The sequence below is a fragment of the Varanus komodoensis genome, unplaced genomic scaffold (assembly GCF_004798865.1).
Source record: "Varanus komodoensis strain SLA01 unplaced genomic scaffold, ASM479886v1 scaffold4, whole genome shotgun sequence".
Lineage (NCBI taxonomy): Eukaryota > Metazoa > Chordata > Lepidosauria > Squamata > Varanidae > Varanus > Varanus komodoensis.
The window spans coordinates 37430291-37453494 of record NW_025335941.1 but is presented as its reverse complement, the minus strand read 5'-3'; the positions used below and the strand labels follow the sequence as shown (position 1 = coordinate 37453494).

The 23204-nt window shown below is 42.0% G+C and overlaps 1 protein-coding gene across 1 annotated transcript in view; it reads left to right on the top strand.

The window, feature by feature from the left end:
- F5 (coagulation factor V) overlaps positions 1-23204 on the top strand; it is a 42997-nt gene that overhangs the window by 5675 nt on the left and 14118 nt on the right. Inside the window, exons 4-14 of the mRNA XM_044442113.1 lie at positions 4170-4382; positions 6007-6150; positions 6237-6458; positions 8073-8238; positions 9162-9339; positions 11029-11131; positions 12549-12760; positions 15173-15323; positions 16276-16488; positions 18641-20564; positions 21766-21925. Of these exons, the coding sequence (XP_044298048.1) occupies positions 4170-4382; positions 6007-6150; positions 6237-6458; positions 8073-8238; positions 9162-9339; positions 11029-11131; positions 12549-12760; positions 15173-15323; positions 16276-16488; positions 18641-20564; positions 21766-21925 (3686 nt within the window). The remainder of the gene's footprint in view (positions 1-4169; positions 4383-6006; positions 6151-6236; positions 6459-8072; positions 8239-9161; positions 9340-11028; positions 11132-12548; positions 12761-15172; positions 15324-16275; positions 16489-18640; positions 20565-21765; positions 21926-23204) is intronic.

The following is a 23204-nucleotide window of genomic DNA, read 5'->3' as shown; positions in this document are numbered from 1 at the left end:
ATTCTATGACTCTGTGCAGGGCAATGGCATAATAAAGTCTGGAAGCACTTCAGATCTCCATTGCAAGTGCATTTAAGCAAGAACGTTTATGTGTGAAACTCGCACCTGCCATCCCAGAGTAGATGGTCTGGTTCACCAAGATATTAGCCACTTCTTAATATTATTTGGAATAGGAATATGCCCTCCTGAGCAACTTCCCATAGAAAATGTAATCTAGAATGGCGTGAGGTATTTTGTAATGCTGCTTCCTTCAAGAAGTGTTTGGTTTTCTCCAGAGTACAAGCCCTGACGTGAAAGTGAGACATGTCATTCTTCTACTTCAGTATGATGATGTTGCAGGTTCATATTGGTGGTGAAAGTGCAAGAAGTATTCTAGTTGTTTCGCTATGAGCAATCATTGCATGCTTGGGGATCACAGCAGCATTGTTCAATGTAATTTCTAAACTTTGCAGATAATTTGGTGACCTTCGGGTGAAGGCCAGGCCTCTGAATGAAATCACTGCCTCAGCATACCTGCCTCAGCATAGCTCCAGCGCTTCCCTGAAGCTCTGAAATCAACCCAAATCCTGACAGCCTTTAGCTGATTCATATCTTCCTGGAAAGGGAGCAGAAAATGCTTCCAATCACACCCCTCCACTGTTCATCATCTAGAGAGGGAATTTAGAGTGGAAGAGAAACCAGAGGACGGAGGCAACACCTCCACCTACCATTTCATTGATCCAAATAATTGCCCCTCTGCCCTCCCACACCTTCCAAGTGGCTTTTTCCAAGCCAATTTTTACAACCAGCAAGGTTTGAAATGGTGTTTGAAAGCAGGAGGCAGGAAAGTGCCCATAAATCCTCATACACTTACCAACACTTTGTTCTCCTAAAGCAGCTTTGTTTTAAGAAAGAGAACGAGAGAAGGTATGAGGACATACTTTCACACCTTATCTAACACTGAATTTGTAGTTTCTCATATTACACCCATTGTTTTTTGGAACCTATACAGAAATGCTGTCTCCTAATTCTCTGACAGAACAAAAATGTATTCCATTTAGATATTAACTTCTAACTTACATTCTCTCCAACTGTGACACTAACATCTGGTTTTTAAAATACATGCAGGAATGGCTTCCTTCCTAGTAGGAATAGTATCAAGATCCCACGCAGCTTCAGGGCTCCCTCTGCTGGCCAAGTACCAGCATAGCAGCCCTGGTACTTGCAGGATTACTACCACAGTCCCCTGCAGCTGCCAGGACTCAAATGAGCTCCACCTGGGAGCCTGGCGGGGCGGGGGGGGGGGGGGGCGGGGAGAGTTATATAAGAACTGGCTCCTCTCTCCAGAAGCTTCCTCAATAATGAAGGTCTTCTGATTTGGTGCGGTGCTCCTTGTTTGTTGGACTCCGCTCCTGGTCCCCGCCCAGCTTCCTGGTCCTTGCATACTCCTTCTCCTACTTCTCTCCTCAGCATTGTCTCCTTGGTTTCCTGATTCCTGGCTTATCTGACCATGCTGGTCTCTTGGACTGACTCTACCTTGCTCTCCTACTCTTAGCACTGACCCTGGACTGCTTGATTACAGTTTAGGTTGGATCTTGAGCCCTAACCTGGTTGCCAGGGTCTTGATGCCCCTCCTAGTTAGTTAGCCATTCATGCCTTGAATGCTGGCAAATAGCAGCTTGCAGTGAGGGTGGGTAGGTGACATTAGGTCTGTGGCAGGGCGGGCAGGGTTAAGTTCATCCTTCCTGCTGCCTAAATCCTGACCCTAATCACAACCTGCTCACCATGGTCGCTGTTTGTATTTGTGAAAAGATTTGTGCTACACATTTAGCACCATGCACGATTTGGCCTTTAGCTTGCATGTGTTAGCTATGTGTATTGCATGTGTGAAAATGTTGCTGCTAGCTTTTAATTAAAATATTAAGACACCTCATCTAAAATTTGGGCTTTTCAAACAAAAATGTATAAAAATGTATAAATCTAGAGATGGATGAATGAAATGAATAACCAGCTTAGGTGTGTGTTTGGTTTTCTGTATGGCTGGCAACCCTTAAAGCAAAATATGCTCTGATCCTGGTAGAGAAGAGGTACAATCAAATACATGTTAGAAAAAAACGTGGTGGTTTTCTGAGATCTATGAACTTTGGATCGGTTCTGAACCTGTTTATGTAGCAAATGAACATCTGCCTGTTACAACAGCTTCCAGGAAATGCTGTTTACTTGGCAACACACTTGGAAGGACTATGTTGGGTTTTTTATTGAGTATATGTATGAGCAATGGGAGAAGAAAGAAAAACTATGTATATAATTTCCCATGACCCATGCAACTGGAGATGGAAATGAAAGACCAGATGGTGGGATGCAGATGACTTATTTGCCTGCTAAGAGCATTTCTTCCTTTCAGCTATTTATCTTTTTGCTTTTGGGGATTGTTTTCAGGATGCCATTTTAACCTCATGGTATAAATGGATGGAAAGTTGCTTGCCACTGCTCCTATTAAATGCAACCAGGTACACTCTGAGATTAAAAACATTTTGTTACATATTCTTTAAATGTTTTAAAAATCAATGACTGGTAACAGTTGACTATCTTAGTTGCTTCAGAGGGCAGTGTAGAAGAGGCTGTTTAAATACAATGGTGGCAGGCACAGAAAAGCTTTTAACAATGCATAATGTGTAGAGATGGGCACTGTTTCTTTCAAAACACAGCATCCCTAGTTAAAATTCTCAAACTCAGAATGTGAACTAGACAGAGGAGAGAGGTTAGAATGTGGCACAGAAATGTCCATGTTACTGAGCAAGGTTTGACAGGCAGCTTCTCAGAACCAAATCACCCATCTTTGGGGAGAGACTTTGTAGTACGGGGAAGGCCTGAGCAAGAGTTATGTAAATTAACCCAGTGAGGCAGCATAAAGCCAATGACTGGTCCAATTAAATGACATCTTGTAGTCCTGCCATTTGGCCCCAGGCAGCACAAACCTCCCTGTGAGTCAAGTCTTTGGGGAAAGGAGGGGAAGACGGGGTCTTCAGTTGGAACCAAATCTTCACATGGGCAAGAGCTGCTCTCACAAACCAGAAGAAATTTGACTCTGTTCTCAAGTAGCAGCAATCTTCTTATGAAATACCCTATATCATGAAAAGCCTGTCTATCTCAAATAAAGGATTGTGCTGTAATAGCCTCCCATGTAGCCCTGTGGGGAAGGGGAAGAGGAAGAGATGTACTCAGGACGTAATGCCAGACAAGTTGTGTGTGTACATGCATTTGCAGTGCTCCTTGGTACTGAAGTAGTATAAAGGGAGTAATATCTATGTGCAAGAGTATTGATAGTTCCACCCCATAAAATGTTGTAGAAGGGGACACAGACATGGGGAGGTACCTCTGTGCAGATGTCTCAGAAAAGGCTGCTGTTCTTACTTTGATCAAACAACCAAGATGAGTCAGCCAAGCTCCCACTTGTGGAACTATGACCTTAAGACCACCTAAGGCTTTGACCTGGCCACAAGCCCTTAAAAATAAGCTGGTTATACTTAAGTTGGTTTAATTGTAGCAGCAAATACTGGAAGCTCCAGAATGGAGCTATGTTTTGCTTAGAGATGTCGTTCTCTTCAATCTGACCATCTTGTTCCATCTCTCTATATTAAGACAGTGATCAACACAATTTGTTTAAATGGCAAGGGGCAAATGTACCAAACTGGAGTACCTGAGACCCCAGTAAAGCCTTCTGGTTAGTCTTTCAGTGGCTGCTTTGGAATGCAACTAATTCTGCTGAAATAAACTTGGTATGCCAGTCTCAGGAGCAAAAGCAAACTGGCTGAATAACTTCAGCACAGGAACTGCCATTCCAGCAACATTCGTGTAAGCATGGTGGGGGTGGGGGGATCTAAAGTTTTAGTTTACACAGCTATAGCAAATACTTCTTTAGGTTTATTTGGGCGTAAATCCCTATCTGCTTGACCATGTACATGTAGAACCTAAGAGAAGGGGGGAAAGGGGGCTGTATCAGGTGGATGGTGACATTGATTTGATTTTTAACACAAGGAAAAACATGCAACCAATGGGGCTGATTGTGTGACCAGCACTGTAAGGTCAGTGTGTGTGTGTGTGTGTGTACACATAAGGGCATCAATGAAAGAAGAACTTTATTAATGAAATGGTAAATTCTCACTGTTTTTTTTCCTCTGCCACTGAAGGTTCCTCATGTATTGCCAGGTCATCATGTATAGAAGAACAAGACGAAGCTGTGCCTCCCGGCCAGATGCGCACATATGTGTGGAAGGTGACTGCAGAAATTGGACCCAAAAAAGCTGATCCTCCCTGTCTCACATATGCCTACTACTCACATGTAAACATGGTGGCCGACTTTAATTCTGGCCTTATTGGTGCCTTGTTGATATGCAAAGAAGGTAAATAAAACACCTAAGATGGGAAAACTCTAAGCTGTGTAAACACAGGTCACTGTCGGGGTGATCTCATAATGAGCTATCCTTCCACTTATACGTACATTCCTATTTGCTCATTTTTAGCTGCTACAACTCTTTGGCCCCTCTGACAAAAGAGGCCCATTTTGGCAAAACATAATCTCTCTCCTTGCAAGCCGTTAGATACTAGTGGAGTCTGCTGTTGGGTTCTTGCTCAGGGCAGCAGACCCTGAATCAGGAGCTAATCTCATATTCTGGAATTTGAGTCTTCCCTATCAGAAATAACAGCACTTGCAGAAATTAAGGTTCAATGTTAATGCTTTTTCAACCTCCTGAACTCTCTTAGGAACAAGTTATTTCTAGAACAGATGTATGTGAAAGGCCTGATTGATCTTTACATGTTTAATTAAAAACAGCCAATTTCTAATAACTATATGACAGCCAGCTCTCCTTTATCTGGGAGTAGGAAACAGGGCTTCTGCAGTAGGGAGCCATCTTGCAGCTGTGCTTTAGACAGTGAGGAAATACTTGAGTCTTGGTGGCTGCTGTTGTTGTTTTATTTACCCACCAGTTTACAGGAAGCTCAATGGCACCTCCTACAGGACTTTACAGAGTTCTCAAACAATTGTAATTTGACACACCCCCATTATTAAGCATAATGGTGTAATATGCCTCTAATATTTTTTCCCATGGAATATGCCAAGAGTAGCTTAATGCTAGTCCCAGGAAGCCTTTTGAAAGTGCCTGATTTAGCACCATTTCTGAAAGAAAGGGGATCTAGGCTGATCAGGATCTGGATGGGGAAATCTGCTGTGAATCACTTTGGACACCTTTGAGTGAGGCAGAAAATAAATGTAACAAATACACACGTTAAAGAGTTCTTAAACTTCCTGAATCTTAAACCTGTAATGAAGGCACTGGACACCAAAATGATAAAATACCTGCTCAAGAACTTTGTTGTTGTTACACACTGTCAAGTCAGCTCTGACTTATGAGGACCTATGAATGAATGTCCTCCAAAATGCCCTGTCCTTGACAGTCCTGCTCAGCTCCTGTAAACGCAAGGCTGTGACTTCCTTTATGGAACTGATCCAGCTCATAGTTGGTCTTCCTCTTCTTCTGCCTTCAGCTTTCCCTGCATGATTGTCGTCTTTAGTGAGTCTTGCCTTTTCATGATGTGCCCAAAGTATAACAGCTTCAGTTTTGCTTCCAGCTCAACAGGGTACTGGAATCCTTTATCTATGACAGTAATGCAGAATTTCTTTCTGCCTGAGGGCCAAACTTAATCTTAGAGAGGTTTTGGGAGCCACATTCCAGTGGTGGGTGAAGCAGAAATACCAGCATATTTTAATTTAGAGCTCTTACTGCCAGTAAATAAAACCTGAGGAGAAACACCTTAACTTCTCAGAATGTATGAAAGAACTGCCCATCTTACTGAACAATTGGCAGTTGGGGGGAAGTTGATGCAAGCCCCCTGGGGCGTCATTTGGCTCCTGGGTCTGGGAGGTGTTGCACCCGCAATCTATGATTTAATTGACGAACTATTACTTGCTGATGTCTGTGGCGGCCTGCGTTCTCCCCTCCTAGCACCCTTTTCTTTTTCTTTTAGGTAGCTTGCATGAAAACGGTACACAGAAGCTATTTGACAGGGAATACGTGTTGATGTTTGCTGTGTTTGATGAAAGCAAAAGCTGGGAAAACGGGGCCTCCCTTATGTACACAATTAATGGCTATGCTAATGGAACTCTGCCAGGTACTGCATTTACTTTTATTGCTCAGCTTGACTGACATCACTGTAGGATATTTGTGACAGTTCAACAATTGTACTTTTTGTTTCAGATGTACAAGCCTGTGCTTATGATCGTATTAGCTGGCATCTGATAGGGATGTGTTCCACCCCTGAGATCTTCTCCATCCATTTCAATGGTCAAACCTTGGAACAAAACAAGCACAGAGTGTCAACTGTTAGCCTTGTTGCAGGGGCAGCAGCAACAGCAAACATGTCCGTGAGCGTGACGGGAAGGTGGCTATTATCATCACTGCTTGCAAAGCATCAGGAAGGCAAGGATACCTTGATTAAACCAGCAGTTGTCTAACTGCAGGTTCATGTTTCTTCCCTTGTATGGCGGGCATGTGGAATTCCCAAGCTTACCTTAGCTGTGGGAGCACTGAAGTCCGTGGGTCAGATTAGATGGCCTGGGAGGCCCCTTCTGACTCGCTCTGTTTCTATGTTTAAGTAGGATGCTATGAAAGGATCTGGTGCATTAGAACTACATTTTCTTCCAAAGTGACTGAAGAACTACTAGTATTTGCATCTGCAAATATGTTTTATGAACTTCCTATCACTTCTAGAGTTCCCCAGCCAGTGCTGCTGCCTGGGAAATGTTTAGATGAAAAATCCTACAGCTCCCAACATCATAGGACTGTGTGTTCGGTGTCAGTGTGATGGATTTCACAGCTGGCTTACCCACTGTAACGTGTGCAATGATTTCAAGTGACCACCATGTGACTTTCCCCTCTTTTAACCTCTTGGGTGCATTAGTTGTGCCTGTTCTTGGGGGAGGAAGATCTTAAAGACTTTCATTGCATTGGCTAAGTAGAAATGTCCTTATCAAAGCTATAATATTTAAAGTATAGTCACGATGTTAATTAAATAATATTTTAGTAGATTAACTGGCAGGGCCAATTTTAACTCCTGAGGACAAATATAAGCAGGCTGTGAATTAGGGGACATACTTCTTTATGCATTGTGGCCACTTTGATTTGGCGGTGCTTGTAATAGGGAGTGAAAAAGAGAGCAATGGAGATGTCCTTTTCATCCAGCAATGACTGGGACCATTAATTTATTAAATTAGAGGTTATCTTCCACTTTCCTCAGTATCTCAAAATGCAATAATATTAACAATATGCCAATTAATTAAAGATAAGCAAATGTTGAGCAGCTAAAATTACTTGGTTTATTATTAACCATGTAGGTCCTGACTGGGAAAGCCTATGCACAGTGGAGCTGCACAGGGAAATCCCCACTGTTACCTTTGCTTAGAGATCTGAGATAACAGTATTGATTCCTCTCCCCATTCAGCCCCCAACATAGATGGGGACAGGGCTTGGAGTGCCAAAGGGGTGGACCCTGTGGAGGTGATACAGACTGGAGGTTCTGTACTCATGGGGTAGCACCTTCAGTTGTAAAGATTTCTAAGCTCCCAGTAGCTTTTGTATCAGTATGACCACTGCCAAAATGAAGAAACAGAATATCTTCAGATGAGTGCTGAAATGCACAAGATTCTGCAGGAAAAATAACCACACCCCTTCAAAGATTTTAAGTCACTGAAAAGACATGGGGCAATGCAAATCATGACATAAAATAATGAAACAGCAGTCATGTGGTACAGTCAACAATACTAACATGTGATTAGTAACAATTCTAACATACTAACTACTTATCCTTGAGTTCATAGTTTCCATTCTGTGGGCAACAGAGAAGCGTTTTGCTATTTTATGGAGGGAGATAAAACAACATCTTTAATAGGCTTCTTTCAAAATCAAGAATATCAAATGCACAGCCTTCTTTCCATCTGACTTGGGTGAAAGGCAACATGAATAGTACCTGGAAATCTACATTTCTTAACTACTGACATTCCTCATGGTTTTTGTCACATCTCTCTCTCAAACCAGCTGGAATGCATGGTTACCTCAACATAGAAGACTGTGGAAAACCAGACACAATAACAAGGATATTAACCTATAGAGAATCGAGGATGATTAAGAACTGGAATTACTTCATTGCTGCTGAGGAAATCGTCTGGGATTATGCTGAGGATATTTCTGACAATGTGGATAAGTAAGATAGTGGAATATTTTGGTTGATCAGATGTTGTGAACCAGGTCGTACACCTTAGAATGTTGCACTGCTGCTGAGTGCTGTGAATGAACAAATATTAGCTCAAGGATCAGAAGGTTTGGATGGTTTGAAATGGTATGAAATGAATGCATTATATCTGAGAAGCTGTCAATAGGTTTCTGCAAAATAACAAGAAAACATGAAAGATGTTAATTTAGCTGAGTTCATGTAGCACAGATTTTAACTGCTGAAATAGTTTCAATTATGAGACTTTTATCTATTTACTGTGGTGCCATACAGCCTGGCTCCATATTTGCCAAGGCCAAATGTAGTTCTCTCAATCCCCTGAAATCCAGCCCTATTTCAGTTCTGGCACAAAATACTAGCTGGGTTGGCACCATGGTCCCCTGCAAAGCAAGCATGATTATTGTGAAAGAAATCATGCCAGTGTTATGCTTTCGGCACTTTGGACTGCTGCCAGTTTTAGCGACTGTCACTTGTCTGCAGAAACAGATTGCTGCTTATGGATGAGCTATAGTGAGTACACAAAATGTTGCCACAGTGTGGAGCACATTGAGCAGAGGCCTGATCATTAGTTTATATACACCACTCATAGATGCTATTGGACTCCAACTTCCATCAGCCCCATCTAGCATCACCGATGATGAGGAATGATCAGAGAACTAGATCATCAACATCTAAAGATCCATAGGCTCACCACCCCTGCTCTGTACCTATACCGAAATGGAAGGATATATGTATTTGGGTGTGTTTGACTGACTGTATTGCATCTAGTCATTTGTGTTATGTAGGACAGTCTAAGCAAACTAAGCAGAAACTTTTGTTTCTTTTAGGGAATGTATTATCCTACGGAGTGAATCTTTCCGAGTCCTAATCTTTTTTTCTTTTTTCCAATCTTAAAGACAATATAAAACTCAGTATCTGGAAAATTTTTCAAATCACATTGGCAAGAAGTATAAAAAGGCAGTTTTCAGGCAATATAAGGATGCCACCTTCACCAAACCTGTAGATAATATTAGAAACAAAGAACTTGGAATTCTGGGCCCTGTTATCAGAGCTCAGGTCAGAGATACAATCAATGTAAGTACTGAAAATCATATCAAAAGTACTTAGTCTAAAAATCAATTTTATTGCATTCATATATAGTAATAGGATTTCTGTTCATATGTACAGTTTGATTATCCAAAAATGTTAATTATTTGAATTTGTATTCAGCTGGATCCAAGCAAAGGTAGTCACACTTAGGTCCCATCGTCTCACTGAAGATGATGAGACTTTAGCAAAGACTAACATTTTGAACATCAATGGGACTTAACTATTTTTAAATCAGACATTTTCCTATTTATATTCTTTAAATCGAAGCTGTCATATCACAAATGTAAAAGCTTGCTTTAAAAAAGAGAAAAAAGGGGTGGGGAGGCCAAGTACAGCTACTCAGTGCTCTGGGGACAAAGGTGCGCTTTTGACCTAAGTCTGGCCCAACATGGCGTTGTCTTTTGTTGACAAATGACAAGAGCTCCACCCTCTGGAATCAAAATGAATTAGATGCCAAAATAATGCAGTTAGTTTGCAGGAACAGGTGTGAAAACTAGGGTTGTGCACAGACCACAGGTGTGAAAATGTGCATTGTACAAAATTCAGTTCAAACCCCAACTGTGAAATCCAGAAAACAGCCTGATTTAGCTCAGAACAATTTGGTGGCCTCCCACTTGGGTCTTTATGTCTCCAATTGACTGAAATCAACCAGTTTCTTCTTTTCTTCTTTTTGTCAGAATTGAATAACATTTGCAGACATAGTAGTCTTTTATGAGGGAATTATGCTTTCCTATCTTCAGACAGAAAAGAACTGCCAATTCTTCCTTGACTGAGCTGAAAGAAATTTGCAATAAGAGTTGCATCTCCTGAAGACTCAAAGTTTCCGATGAAAAGTTTTTGGAAGCTTTGTGCAAGAACAGCATTTACAGTTTTTGAGGGAGGACTTTAAAAAGATGCACTTATTCCATATGTTTTTAATGGGCCCATTGAGCACTGAAGTGACCCTAATTTAGATATCTGCAAAATTTCAGAAGGATTTGTGCAAATTTTTTGTGTTCAAAGGCCATTCAATTCTTTCGTTCAGTCTCTTCCATGGAATTTTTGGCAATTTGTATGAAAATGGCTTATGTCATAGAGTTGTCTTTAAGTAAGAAGCATGCGAAATTTCAGAAAGGCGGTGATAAACAGTTATTGTTGATTTCTGTACATTGCCATGAAAGAGACCCAGTCAGAGATGCAGTGAGCCAGTATGGTATACTGTTTAAGAGTGCAGGTCTGGGATTCAGGCAATTTCGGTTTTAGTCCCCGCTTGGCCATGGAGCCAATTGGGTGACTTTGGGTCAGTCACAGACATTCAGACCAACCTACCTCACAGGGTTGTTGCTATGGAGATAAATTGAGAGCAGGAGGAGCAGAATGATATAAACATCTCTGGGTTCTTAAAAGAGAGAGAGAGCAAGGTGGGATATAATTCTAATAGGTAATTATATAAAAATAAAACATAACAGAAAATGCAGTAGGACAGTGGCCGATAGATGTGGATCACACAGCGGCAGAACATGTACAGCCAGCATTTCAGAATTTTTAAAGTCATATTTTGTTATGTTACATGGTTTTGCACTTTTGGTATAAATCAGATATTCTCTGTGATAACACAATTATGATGAAAACTTTGTACAAAATCTGATTATTGGCATGTTGAGCAAATATCTTCTCTACCTCCATTGAAAACAGATTGTATTCAAAAATATGGCCAGTCGGCCCTACAGTATTTATGTGCATGGAGTTACACTTTCAAAGGAGGCAGAAGGAGCTGTTTATCCTTCAGATTCCAAAGGTTGGTCATTAATTACTATTTCTGCCTCAATTGCTTTCTTGCTTTGTAAGCATTTTGACTGCTTACATTAGTTTTGAATGTTGTATGTTAAACATTCCAAAACACAATATAAAAGCTTTGAGAACCATCAGAACAAGTATATGGCAGCCAGGCTAGATTATTAGGGTCTCCTCCATGCTGGGAAATGGAAATAGTGATACCTGTTAAATTTGACTGGTACAAATGGATGATAACTTCATTTCAGTTTGTTTTCGCTTAGAATTTGCTAATGTTCTCAACAGTCTTCATACAGAGGAGAGACACAGAAAGGGATTGCTCCCAGCGAGAAAGTTGGTCCCATGGTTATTCTACTTTTTTTTTTTTTTTGTAAAAGTGACTTTATAGGTACCGTTCTGTGCATGCTTATACAAAAAGTCTGACAAATCCCAACATTCCCCAGCCAGCCAGCCAGCCAGCCAGCCAGCCAGCCAGCTGGGCAGGCAGACTGGAGATTCCTGGGAACTGTAAGACTTTTTTTTTTTTTTTGCAAGCATGCACCAGATTGCTTCCTAAGGGCTTCTGAGCTAACTATAAATTCAGTTTCATCCAGAAATGTGGCTCAGTTTTAGCAAGCCATGGAAAGCAGAAGAAATTTGCAAGACATCTAAGGAGATGTTAAGCACTTTGTATTCAACAGAGAAAAAAGGGGCACTGGTGTTGGGTTAAAACTTGGCTACAAATTTTTATTTACACACTTGGAGAAAGCAGTTAGGGGAAGAAATTAAGCCACTGAAATTCTTGCTTCAGCACCCCGGGACACTATCCTTGCTATCCATGCCATAATCAGCTTGTGTTCTAATCACAAATGTCCACTTGGGCTTGAATAGGCTCCAGCACGGTTCCCCTTACTACAACAGTTGCTCAAAATTTCTTGATGCGCCTCAGCCACCCCTAGTTAGGGCATTTGTTATTTATAGTCCTCAGCTCCAAGCTCCTTAGGATTCTGTACCTGCCACAGTCATGATAATTAGGTTCAGAAACACTGCATGATTGTATGTCAATTCCTACTGTGAAAGCAGTGCATTAATTTTTGCCCTAAGAAGTTACCCCAGGCAAGGTGAAAGTATTCTAGGATTCATCATGTGACCGCACTGCCATGATGCTGTGCCTTGGGTCGGGCTTGGTGTTGGCTGGCTGATGTCCTCTTCCACCACCACTGCAGCCTCCCTCTTCTGTTGTTAAACATGGTTGAGAAGGTGCATGGTGGGAGCATAAAATAAAAAAAAAATCAGAGTTTCTAGAGTTCACATTCTAGAGAAAAGACAGCTCTTACCATTTAGCAGGAGAATTAGGTCAGTCGGTGAGGTGTTCATACTACACAGAACTATTGTGATCTTTCTTTGGTTTATGCTCTTTGTTCCACCTATGTTTGCTTTAGAGAACATCACTTTGGGTAAAGCAGTGCCACCAGGTGAAGTCTACACCTATAAATGGACTGTACGTGACACAGATGTGCCCACAGCTGAAGATGCTCAGTGTGTCACCAGATTATACCACAGTGCTGTAGATATTACAAAGGATATTGCCTCAGGACTGATTGGACCACTCCTAGTTTGTAAGCCCAAGGCACTTGACACCAGAGGAGTACAGGTACTGTCAAATATCACAGGCTGTGAGAGGGAGATGGTACAATGTGCTGTTTTCAGGTCTAGAGAAAGTAGGTGTATATGAATGCAATATGGTGGCTGTTTCAGGCTGTCCAGCTGGTCACAGGATGGGTTAGAGTCTCAGCTGAGACCTTGGAAGTTCTGGTAACTCACACTCAGGGTTTCCTCCCTCTGCCCTTGCAGTTGGTACAGTTATTTCCATCATAGTTATGGCTCCAGAGCTGTAACTGAGACTTCACTGCTGGAACTAGAGGGGTGTTCTGGGTGTGGAGAGGGGAGGAGTGAAGCTGCAGTAGGATACAAAAGAGCCCGGTAGTGTTTCAGCTAGAGTTGCAAGGATCTTCCCCATCATCTGGCTTGCTTCCTTTCACACTCTGTCCTGGCTCCAGAAGCAAGCTGAGCCAAGAGGAAGTCCACAAACGCTTGAAGAACTCCAGTTGCGCAACTTGCAACCCTCTTCCATGTGCAGTGTAAACAAAGGTGCAAGTCACATGTGCAGGAGGATGCTTCCTGTGCAGCATTTGCATAGACTTGTTTCTTGGAGGGCTCCTGCATGAATGCTTGGCATACTCAGACCCAGGTTGGGCTCATGGCTGCAAGAAACAGGCTGGAGTCTGGAGAGCCAAGTGAGGGAATCTGATAGATTCCCACCCCCAAAGTGGATTCCACACACATGCCTCGCCTTAGTCCCTCCACATCACAAGCAGATGTGGCCTAAAATGGGAGAAGCACATGGGAAATTCTTGTCTCTGTGTTTCTCTCACACTTGATTGGATGCTTGCAATCCTCTGAGTTCAAAGAGTTATTTTATTTATTTAATGATTTAATTTCTAGACCACCCAATAGCCAAATAACTCTGGGCAGGGCAGTGAACAACAATTTATAAATGCAATAAAGCGGAATATAACATAACACAACAAAGAAACAGCACATTACATTAATCTGAATAATGTTATAGTTACGGGCAGCCATACTGGAGGGCCTCCTCTGAGCACAAGAACATAAGAAAAGCCATGTGGGATCAACCTAATGGTCCATCTGGTTCGGCACTCTGCTCACATGGGGGGCGAATCAGCTGCCCACAGGATCCCTGAAGCACGATGAGTACAAGAGTTCTGCCTGCCCAAGGCAAGCAGCATCTGATAACTAAGGCAGCAGAGCCTGAAGACTAGTAGCTAATGAAAGTCCAATTTAGAAAATGTAGGTATGCATAGCATTTCATTGTGTACTACCAGTTGCTGTGAAATGGAGAGAGGGAGTGGAGAGGAAGATATCTGTCCTCGGGTCATGCATCTGGGCTTTTCATATGCCCCTTTGGGCCAAACCATACATTTATTTATTTATGCCTTGGGGTGGCTCACAACATGAAGTAAAATACAAAAATAACAATATAAAAATAACAATATAAAATAAGTCGCCCTGGCCAGATAAAATAATGTTTTTATTAACAACATTGCAAATACTGTTAACAATTAAAATGCCGCTTAAATAAAAGGGTCTTCGCCTGGCGCCGAAAAACGAATAATGACGGCACTAGGCGGACCTCTCTGGGGAGCGCATTCCATAGAAAGCCCTCCTCCGAGTACCTACCCTCCTAATTTCTTTCACGGAGGGTTCCCAGAGAAGGGCCTCTCCCGCAGATCTCAAGGGGCGGGCGGGCATATATGGATCATATAAACATCATATTAAACATCATATAAACATCATATATATCATATAAACATCATATTAATTGGATTAATGATATTAATGTGCCTATTTTTTTACAATCAATATGAGCCCTGAATAGAAACATAGAAACAGAGCTAGTCAGAAGGGATCCCCTGGGCTATCTAGTCTGACCTCCGGCTCCAGTTCTGCTCATGACATGCCTACCATGTAATCTGAGTTAGCTGTGGGATTGTGGCTGCCAATGAACTGGATTCATCAGTGAGCAGTCACACACTGTGCCACTGAAGTTGCTACCTCTGTTGCCATGTTGTTGGATTTGCCACTGAAATTTGACGCAATGGTGGTGAAAACGCACCACATTTCCCTTGTAAAACAAAGTACTTGTAAGAGTACAGTTTGGCTTTAGAAGAAGGCACATGCTGTGTCAGGGAATTTGGTGGCAATGTGGGACATGTGCATTCTGTATGTCCCTTACCCTGATGTAAATCTGAAATGGCATGGAAGCCTGTGGGACCTCATGCCTTAAATGCCACTTGACTGAGCATCTGCATTCTAGCAGGGATCAGCCACCAAAGTGAGACTGGAACCACTGAAATACAGTGCCATAACCCTCAGCCCAGACAGCCTATCCAGAGGGATATTAGCCAGCATAGGATCCTTTGTCCATATGCCAGTGGAGAGAAGATGCTCTCAGAAGCCAAATTTTGCCTTTGATGTTTTGCAGAACAAGGCTGATACAGAGCAGCATGCAGTCTTCGCAGTGTTTGATGAAAACAAGAGCTGGTACTTGGAAGACAATATCAAGGAGTACTGCAGCAGTCCTTCCACTGTTAAGCGAGACAACCCCAGATTCCAAAAGTCCAATGTCATGTACAGTGAGTAAAAAAAATCAACATTTCGCTAAGTATGTGAAAAGCCAACATCATTATAAAAAGGCATGATGTTTCCTTTAATGGAAGAATGCCATGTTTTCATAATATTTGTAAGCTTAATGCTGTTCACTACACATTTGACCAGTTTCAAAACAACTCTACAAACTAGAAGATCATAGTTTGGATTTTCCAAATGTTTTGGACTATCATTATGCCTGATAATTGTCCCTGCTGGTGGGAATTGATGGGAGTGAGAGACCAAGATTGGAAAAGGCTGAACTGGGGCTGAAAAATTTAGTACTGCTCAACTTCAGACTACATGGGGGAGACTTCTTTGAACAAAATAACGTTAAGGGGACAAATCTGTGGTCAATGTTCATTGTTAGTACTTGGCCAAGCTGTGCTAGACAATCTCTTGTGAGGGAAATAGCAGGTTAATAACTGGATGATAGTTAATGGAGATATTGACTACACATAGTTGGATAATTTTCTTGAGACATTGAGGCAACTGTGAAGGCGACTCATCAACTCTTCCAGCTGAAAGAGGGGGCAGGTGTGTGATACAAGGTGGGGAGAGTAGAGCTGCTACCCTACACAGCACAGTTTAAGCTCTTTGTCTCCACCCATGCTCTATTTGTACATTTGCAAATGAAGCTAAATACCTTGAGTCTCAGGTGATATAAAGGCAGGGCCATAGTTTTGAAGGCTTCTGTTCACCTACTCTCCATGGAACATGGTAGATTAGCACATCAGAAAAAAGTTTAGTGCAGTTCTTTTCTTGATGAGCTAATTTGTCTGTCTATTTTATTGTGCATACATTGCGGAATAACTCCTGATTGATGTGCAAAGAGGCCAGCAGTAGTCTGTGGATTTGATACACTCCTTTTTACGCTGACTAAGTTAAATGTTCTTTGAACAGAGGGCTTTTAATGTATGTATGTATTCTTTGTTTTAGCCCTCAATGGCTATGCATGTGACAGAACAGATATCCTAGGATTTTGTGAGGCAACGGTTGTTGAGTGGCATCTGGCCAGCATAGGCACACAAGATAAGATTGTGCCTGTGCATCTTTCTGGTCACACTTTCTTGAGCAGAGGAAAACATCAAGACATTTTAGACCTTTTCCCCATGGATGGTAGATCAGCTTCTGTGACCATGGACAATATTGGTAAGTGACAGATCTGTGATTAATCATTTCTTTGATCTTTTATTTGCAAACACTTGCAAACAAGTTTAAAATTCATACATTCATTTTAAAATTCCATAAAAGCAGAATTAAAAAACATGTAACAGAAAAGTACATTTAAGTAAGCACACTTTTAAAACTGCCTAGGAAATTTTAAAAGGCACAATAACGACACCAAGCTAGCCACCAAGGGAAGTCACTCCAAAAAGATTCCAGCATCTGCCCAGATATACAGAAGCTGTGTAATGGGTTCAAAGAATAAATAATAGATTCTATCTGCACACATTAATTAATTAGACCTCTTGCATATGTTATTTTCACTGAAGAAGACCTTAATGCTGGAAACAATTGACGGCAAAAGAAGAAGGGGACAGCAGAGAATGAGGTGGCTAGATGGAGTCACTGAGGCAGTCGGCGTGAACTTAGGTGGACTTGAGAGATGGTGGAGCACAGGAAGGCCTGGAGGAATGTTGTCCATGGAGAGCAATGAGTTGGATGTGACTTTGAGACTAGCTACAACATATGTTATTTTATGTTGATCTTGTTCCCAGACCTTCAAAGTCAGAGCTGAATTCTTACCCAGATCAAACTGACTTACTTCATTTGGGCTGCATGCACTAGGCTTCCTACTCCGTTTTCCTTCTCTAAAAGATGAAGTTATTGGGTCCATCAGTGCTTGGCTAAGATTGCCCTTCTTGCATTTGTCAAGTATCTGGGAGAATATAAAGCCAGTGGGGCTATTGTTGTTTTAAGGGTTTCCTTTGTGTTCTCTGGGCTTTCTTTGATTTTCCCTGATAGCTGTACACCCCTATACCCTTTCCCCTCTTCCTATACTTTATTTATTTTTTACAGGTCTGTGCTTTATTCCAGTTAAGTTTCAGTACTAAATTCTGTGCCCTTTGTTTGGTCTTGCTGCTGTTTAGAGTTTTATGCTTGGGGCATGAAATAGAGCTTGCCAGTTTGAAACCCTTATTTCTTTGCGCCAAGTGTGTCCTTGAAAGCTTTGCAAGTCCCCTGGCTGAGGCTGAGGTGGATGTAAAAGGGGTGGTGGGAGTCTACCAGGTAGTTTGCTTACCTACTGCCTACACTGCAGGGAATTGGGAGTCATGCAGTCCCTAGCTTCCCACGCCCTTCACTGTAAGTGTCCTGGAGGCAGACGGTTAGGACTGTGAGCTGTGAGATGCGCAGTATGAAGTTGACATCCTCTTCTTCCTAATTCTATGGGTGTAGAGATTGGGCCCATTATGTGTACAAAAGAACCTTCAAGGGAAGTGGCAGAGACGTTAGACTCCACAGATGAAATGACAAAGCCAGAAGACAAACAGATAAACCAGAGAATCTGAGATTCAGTTTCAAATGCTGTGGAAAGGCTTAGTGAATATGCTAGCGAGGAGGAGGATGGACTAGCACCATTAATCCCAGAGCCCCGAGTCAAGGAGACACTGCAGGCCAGCTGAGAAGTATCAGAGGCTCCAAGCAACTGGTCCTTAAATAGGAGGATCTGCTTTGAAGGTGGAGTTTGCCCGTTTCAGTTTGGAAGGGATATTTTCTTCCCCTTGAAAGAAAAAAGGCACTTTCCATTCTCTAAAGCCTAAACCATTGCTTGATACACAGATATGAAATGCTATAATATCACACAACACAGCAGGGGAAAGCCCCGGGGACTGGGAAAGAAAGGGTTTTCCTCTCTTGAAAGTCTGCCCCTCCATAGCCATACTGCACTGCAAGGCTTCAGGCTGGAACCCTGAACAGAAGCTCCATCTTTGGAGAGGGGGGGATGCCTGCTACACAATTAGAGATTACAGTTTTAGGAAGTAATTTTGAACTGAGGCACAGTTGGTTTTAGTTCTGAGCCACAGAATTCGTACCAAGTGGGCTGTATCTAATGCTGGCTTTCCACTAGAGGAATACATCTTTGTTGGTGCACATTTGGGCGCCCAAGTTTTAGATCCTTGAAAAGCTGCTCCTGCAGCTCTGGGAACCACCTGGAAAAATATGAGAGATGTTACAGAGTGCTGCACTAGGTAGGTAGCCAGAAAAGACTGGGGACCTATAGTGCAAAGTCACCATTTGACCCAATTCTATCTATGTCTGTATTAGGAACATATGTACTAAACAGCTTTTGCCTTTGCAGGAACATGGCTTCTGTCATCATGGGGCTCCCGTGAGATGAGCTATGGCATGAGACTGAGGTTTAGAAATGCCAAATGTAGTGAATATAAAAGTGAAGAAGAAGACTACGACTATGATAATATTTCTGCAAATGTGGTCCAGTATTCCCCTGAGACAGAAAAAGGAAAAGAGAAAAAACACAAAAGTGCAATGTCAGAAGAGCTTCTTCCCCAGGGGGAAAATGCAGATACTATGACTGAGGAGGATGAAGAACAAGAGATGCTGGCTTCAATGCTGGGTCTTCGAACATTTAAACAGCCATTGGCTCCAGAAGAAGAGGTGAACTTGACTGCCATTGCCTTCCAGAATGATACTTCTGGCAGCAGCTCTACAAATGATACTGGAACCTCTGGGAGCTCACATCTGGTGTTCACAAACCACAGTGATATTTTGCTTAGTGATAAAGTGCTGGATATTCAAAATACCACTCCTTATCCAAATGCAGTTGAGTCCCTTCATCCCACTTACACATCTTTTGCAGGAGAGATTTTGCTTTCAGATTTTCCTGGGTCAGTTAGCCCCTTGTCATCTGAGCAAGGCCAAAGTGACCATGAAGTGAATGCTACTCAGACTTCAGAGACTTATAGTCAAACACTCCAAGCCACACATTTGAGAATGGATAAGGGAGTCCACAATGAAGATGCAGAATTATTGGTTGATGGAGAGAACAGCTCCAAGCTCACTTTTGCAGTAACCTCTTCAGTGAAGAAGCAAGAAGAAAGTGCAGTTGAAATGGATGGAAAGAGTGAAAAGCAAGTTCTGACACTAGCCGTCTTGCATGCCCTTAAAGAAATGCAGGCTTTGCTGCTTTATGTACAACAAAAGAGAAATCTTTCTGCTTTAGACAATGTCACTTCATATAGTCCATTTCTTGCTGTTCCCACTGCAGAAAATGATAATTTATATGACATAGATTATGATAACTTTTCATACTCTTATGAAGTAGATAAAGAGAAAGCAAATACTGAATCTCCTATACCTTCAACTAATTTAACTTTGGCTGTGGGAGAAACAATGAAAAACCACAGTTCAGAACCACTACAAACTCATAAACTGGAGCTATCAAATGTTCAGCAGTATGGGAATTTGTCTTTAGATAGTGTGTTAGACAGCTTCATTTCTACTGTCAGTCCAAAGACTGCTAAGAGTTTGAAAAACTCACCACATCAGAAACAGAAATGTACCCCCAGAAGGAAAGATTATAAATTGAATGTTGCCTCTGGGAAAAAGAACTACAATTCACAAACAGATCTTATGAAGAATGCAGACAATAAATTTCAGAACAGCTCCAGCAATTCCACCGAGCCTTTAGAAAAAGCCACAATCCTTAATAAGGAAGGATCAGCAAAAAATGGCTCCTATGTTGAATTAGACCAACCAGAAAAAAGCAACAAGTACGGAAAGGGAAATGAGAGGTGTGCTGTTAGATCATTTGGAACTTTCCTGACAGCCCGACGAAAGAAAAAAAATCCCGGTAACTTCTTAGGACCAAGAAGCTCCAAATCTGTAGTGCCCCCTGGACAACTCAACAACACCCAATCCTCCATTAAAGCCAACCACACAGTCCTGAAAGAGGCTACTTACACTGTGGCACAAAACCAGTTTAAACCAATGGTCAGAATAGGTCTTCCAGTTGGAAATGGAGACTATCATGAATATGAAATAGACGACACAGACTATGAGCAGAGTAGCAGTGGTTCATTTGAATATCTGAAAGTACGCTATGATGACCCATATTCCATGGATCCCCGACTTGACACTCAATCAATGCGGAACCCTGAAGCTATAGCTGGTCGGTACCTACGTACTGCTAACACAGGAAACCTAAGAAGATACTTCATTGCGGCTGAAGAAGTTTTGTGGGACTATGTACCATCGACTAAAAGGTTTGACTTATCATTATTATTGATGACAATTTGTTTCCATGTTACTGGCGTCATGCAGTACACTCAGATGCTTAGAAATAACTTAGACTCTATTCATGGGCTTTTAATTTAGTTTAAAGGACATTAAGGCTTGAGCTAGGAAGGAGGAACTGTATCGTTCAGATGCTGAGACAGGAAGAATAGCAAGTTCAAGAGTATTGGATCAAGCCTGGAGCAATGGCAAATAAGAGAAATCCTGACTTCATGCCCACTTGACTTTCTTAAGGAAATAAATAGAGACCAAGATGTCCGCTCAAGGCGGACATCAAGGACAGGCAGGACTGGGCACCTGGCAGAGGTCTACGCCCAAGCCACTGCCCTTGTTCCCTTCTGCCACTGCATCCGGCTTGCTCCCCTGCTTCTTGCTGTGGCCCAGACAATGGTGGTGAGAAGGTGAGTCAGTAGACACCTGTTCCCACTTGCTCCCTGGCACTTCGCCTGCCAAGCAGTGAAGCGATAGCAATAATGAGAAAGCAGATGAGGAGCAATAGCCGCTCGTGGCAATGGCAGTGGACTGGCACTGTTCCTTCTACACATATTTCTGAAAGTTTAGAAATTCTCAGTAAAATTCTTTATAGTCTTTGAGTTTGAGTAAGGGTTCTGCTGGGACTTGGGAAATCTATGTTCTAGTCTTCAAGTTGGCCATTAAATTCACTGGTTGACTTTGGGTCAGTCATGGCCTAGCCTACCTCAAAGGGTTGTTATGAGTATAAAATGGAAAATAGGAGGCTTATGTAAGCCACCTTGGGTTACTTGTAGGAAAAAATGGGATATAAATATAAGAAATAAAAAAGCACAAATATTTATGCATGTCCTGTCTGGCTTTAAGTCTGTGCTTGTTAAAAAAAAGCCTCCTCTGTTACATGTATGCAATACTACATTTGAAACAGGAGGACATTCAGAAGACTTTTAATGGCACAGGAGTCTGCTTTTCTAAGAAGAATAAAAATTAAAAATGATACTGGGTGCACCTACAATATCGTCTGGATCTCAGCAGGACGCAGTACAATGTCAGACAACTAACTAGATACATATCTTTGGTCCAAGATTCATTTCTATGGCTAAATCTCCAAGTACTTCTCAATAGTAAAAAATTACCCATAAAAATGTTGTGGTTTTAATTCACAATTTCCCCCACCCCACCATGCTTCCATGTCCTCAGTACCAAGAAAAGTGCTTCAGCCAGGACAGTGTACAAAAAAGCGATTTTCCGAAGTTATGTGGATGGAACTTTCAAGACACCTGTCAGTAGAGGGGAATATGAAGAGCACCTTGGCATCCTTGGTCCTGTCATTAGAGCTGAGGAGGCTGACGTCATCCAGGCAAGTGCACGTTTCCAGTAAGTGAATCTTTGAGGGAGCAGGTGGTTGTTGTTGTTTTGGTTTTGTTTTTAAGAATGACTACACAAATGAAAAATGTCACATGCAGAGTGGGTTTCATTTTGGGTTGAGTATGAAGAATATAATAATGAGTATCTTTAAAAAGTGGTTGGTAACTTGTGGTTTAATCCAAGAATGGAAACAAATATTTAGGCAAGTGGTACCTGCACAAAATATTGCAGCATAAAGTCCTCCTTTTTTGGTATTCTATTCTATTTCCCTGTCCCACTTCAGTTTCCCCCTGTTTTCCTGCAAACAGTCAATCAGTCAGGATTTCATGGCCATTGAGCACACCCAATTTGCATTGGTTGCTTCCCCTTTTTAAGTTTCTTTTTGTATGAATGAAACAAACTTGCAGAAGCCTCAAATTAATGCAGGTTACTTTGAAGTATATCACATGGATACTTCCCAAACTTCCATCTCCTATAAGAGTTTCCACTGCAGGCAGGCAGGCAGGCAGGCAGGCAGGAAGGAAGGAAGGAAGGAAGGAAGGAAGGAAGGAAAGAAAGAAAGAAGTTACTTCTCCCCACTTGTCTGTCTTGATTATCCAACATTTCAATGTGTGAAATAGGGATGAAGGAAATTTCAGTAACACTAATGACACTTAGACAGTTCACAGTCTATAGTATTGCTGTAGGACTAATTTGTGAGGGTGTCCGACACGGGCTCAGAAATGAAGGGAATTTTTATTAAGCAACTCTGTTTAGTATCATGGATGTAGTAAGTACTAAGAGCCAAACTATGCTAGTCACATATTATGTAACAGATGGTTCACTTTTTCTAATACAAGTGCATATGGCTCTGATTCTGATTGGGATTAGAATGGCATACTGGCAAGAGAGGATTAAACTTTCTCTCCTGAACTGTTTGTATCCTGACCTCCCCAGTAGTGGACAGATGATGATTAGGAGGAGGAGGATTAGCTGACCCATCACTACCCCATGGACAACATTCCTCCAGGCCTTCCTGTCCTCCACCATCCCTGAAGTCCACCTAAACTCACACCAACTGCTTCAGTGACCCCATCTAGCCACCTGATCCTCTGCCATCCCCTTCTTCTTTTGCAGTCAGTTGTTCCCAGCATTAGAGTCCGCTCCAGTGAGTCCTTCCTTCTCATTAGGTAGCCAAAGTATTTGAGTTTCATCTTCAGTATCTGGCCTTCTAAAGAGCAGTCAGGGTTGATCTCCTCTAGGACTGACTGGTTTGATCACCTTGCAGTCCA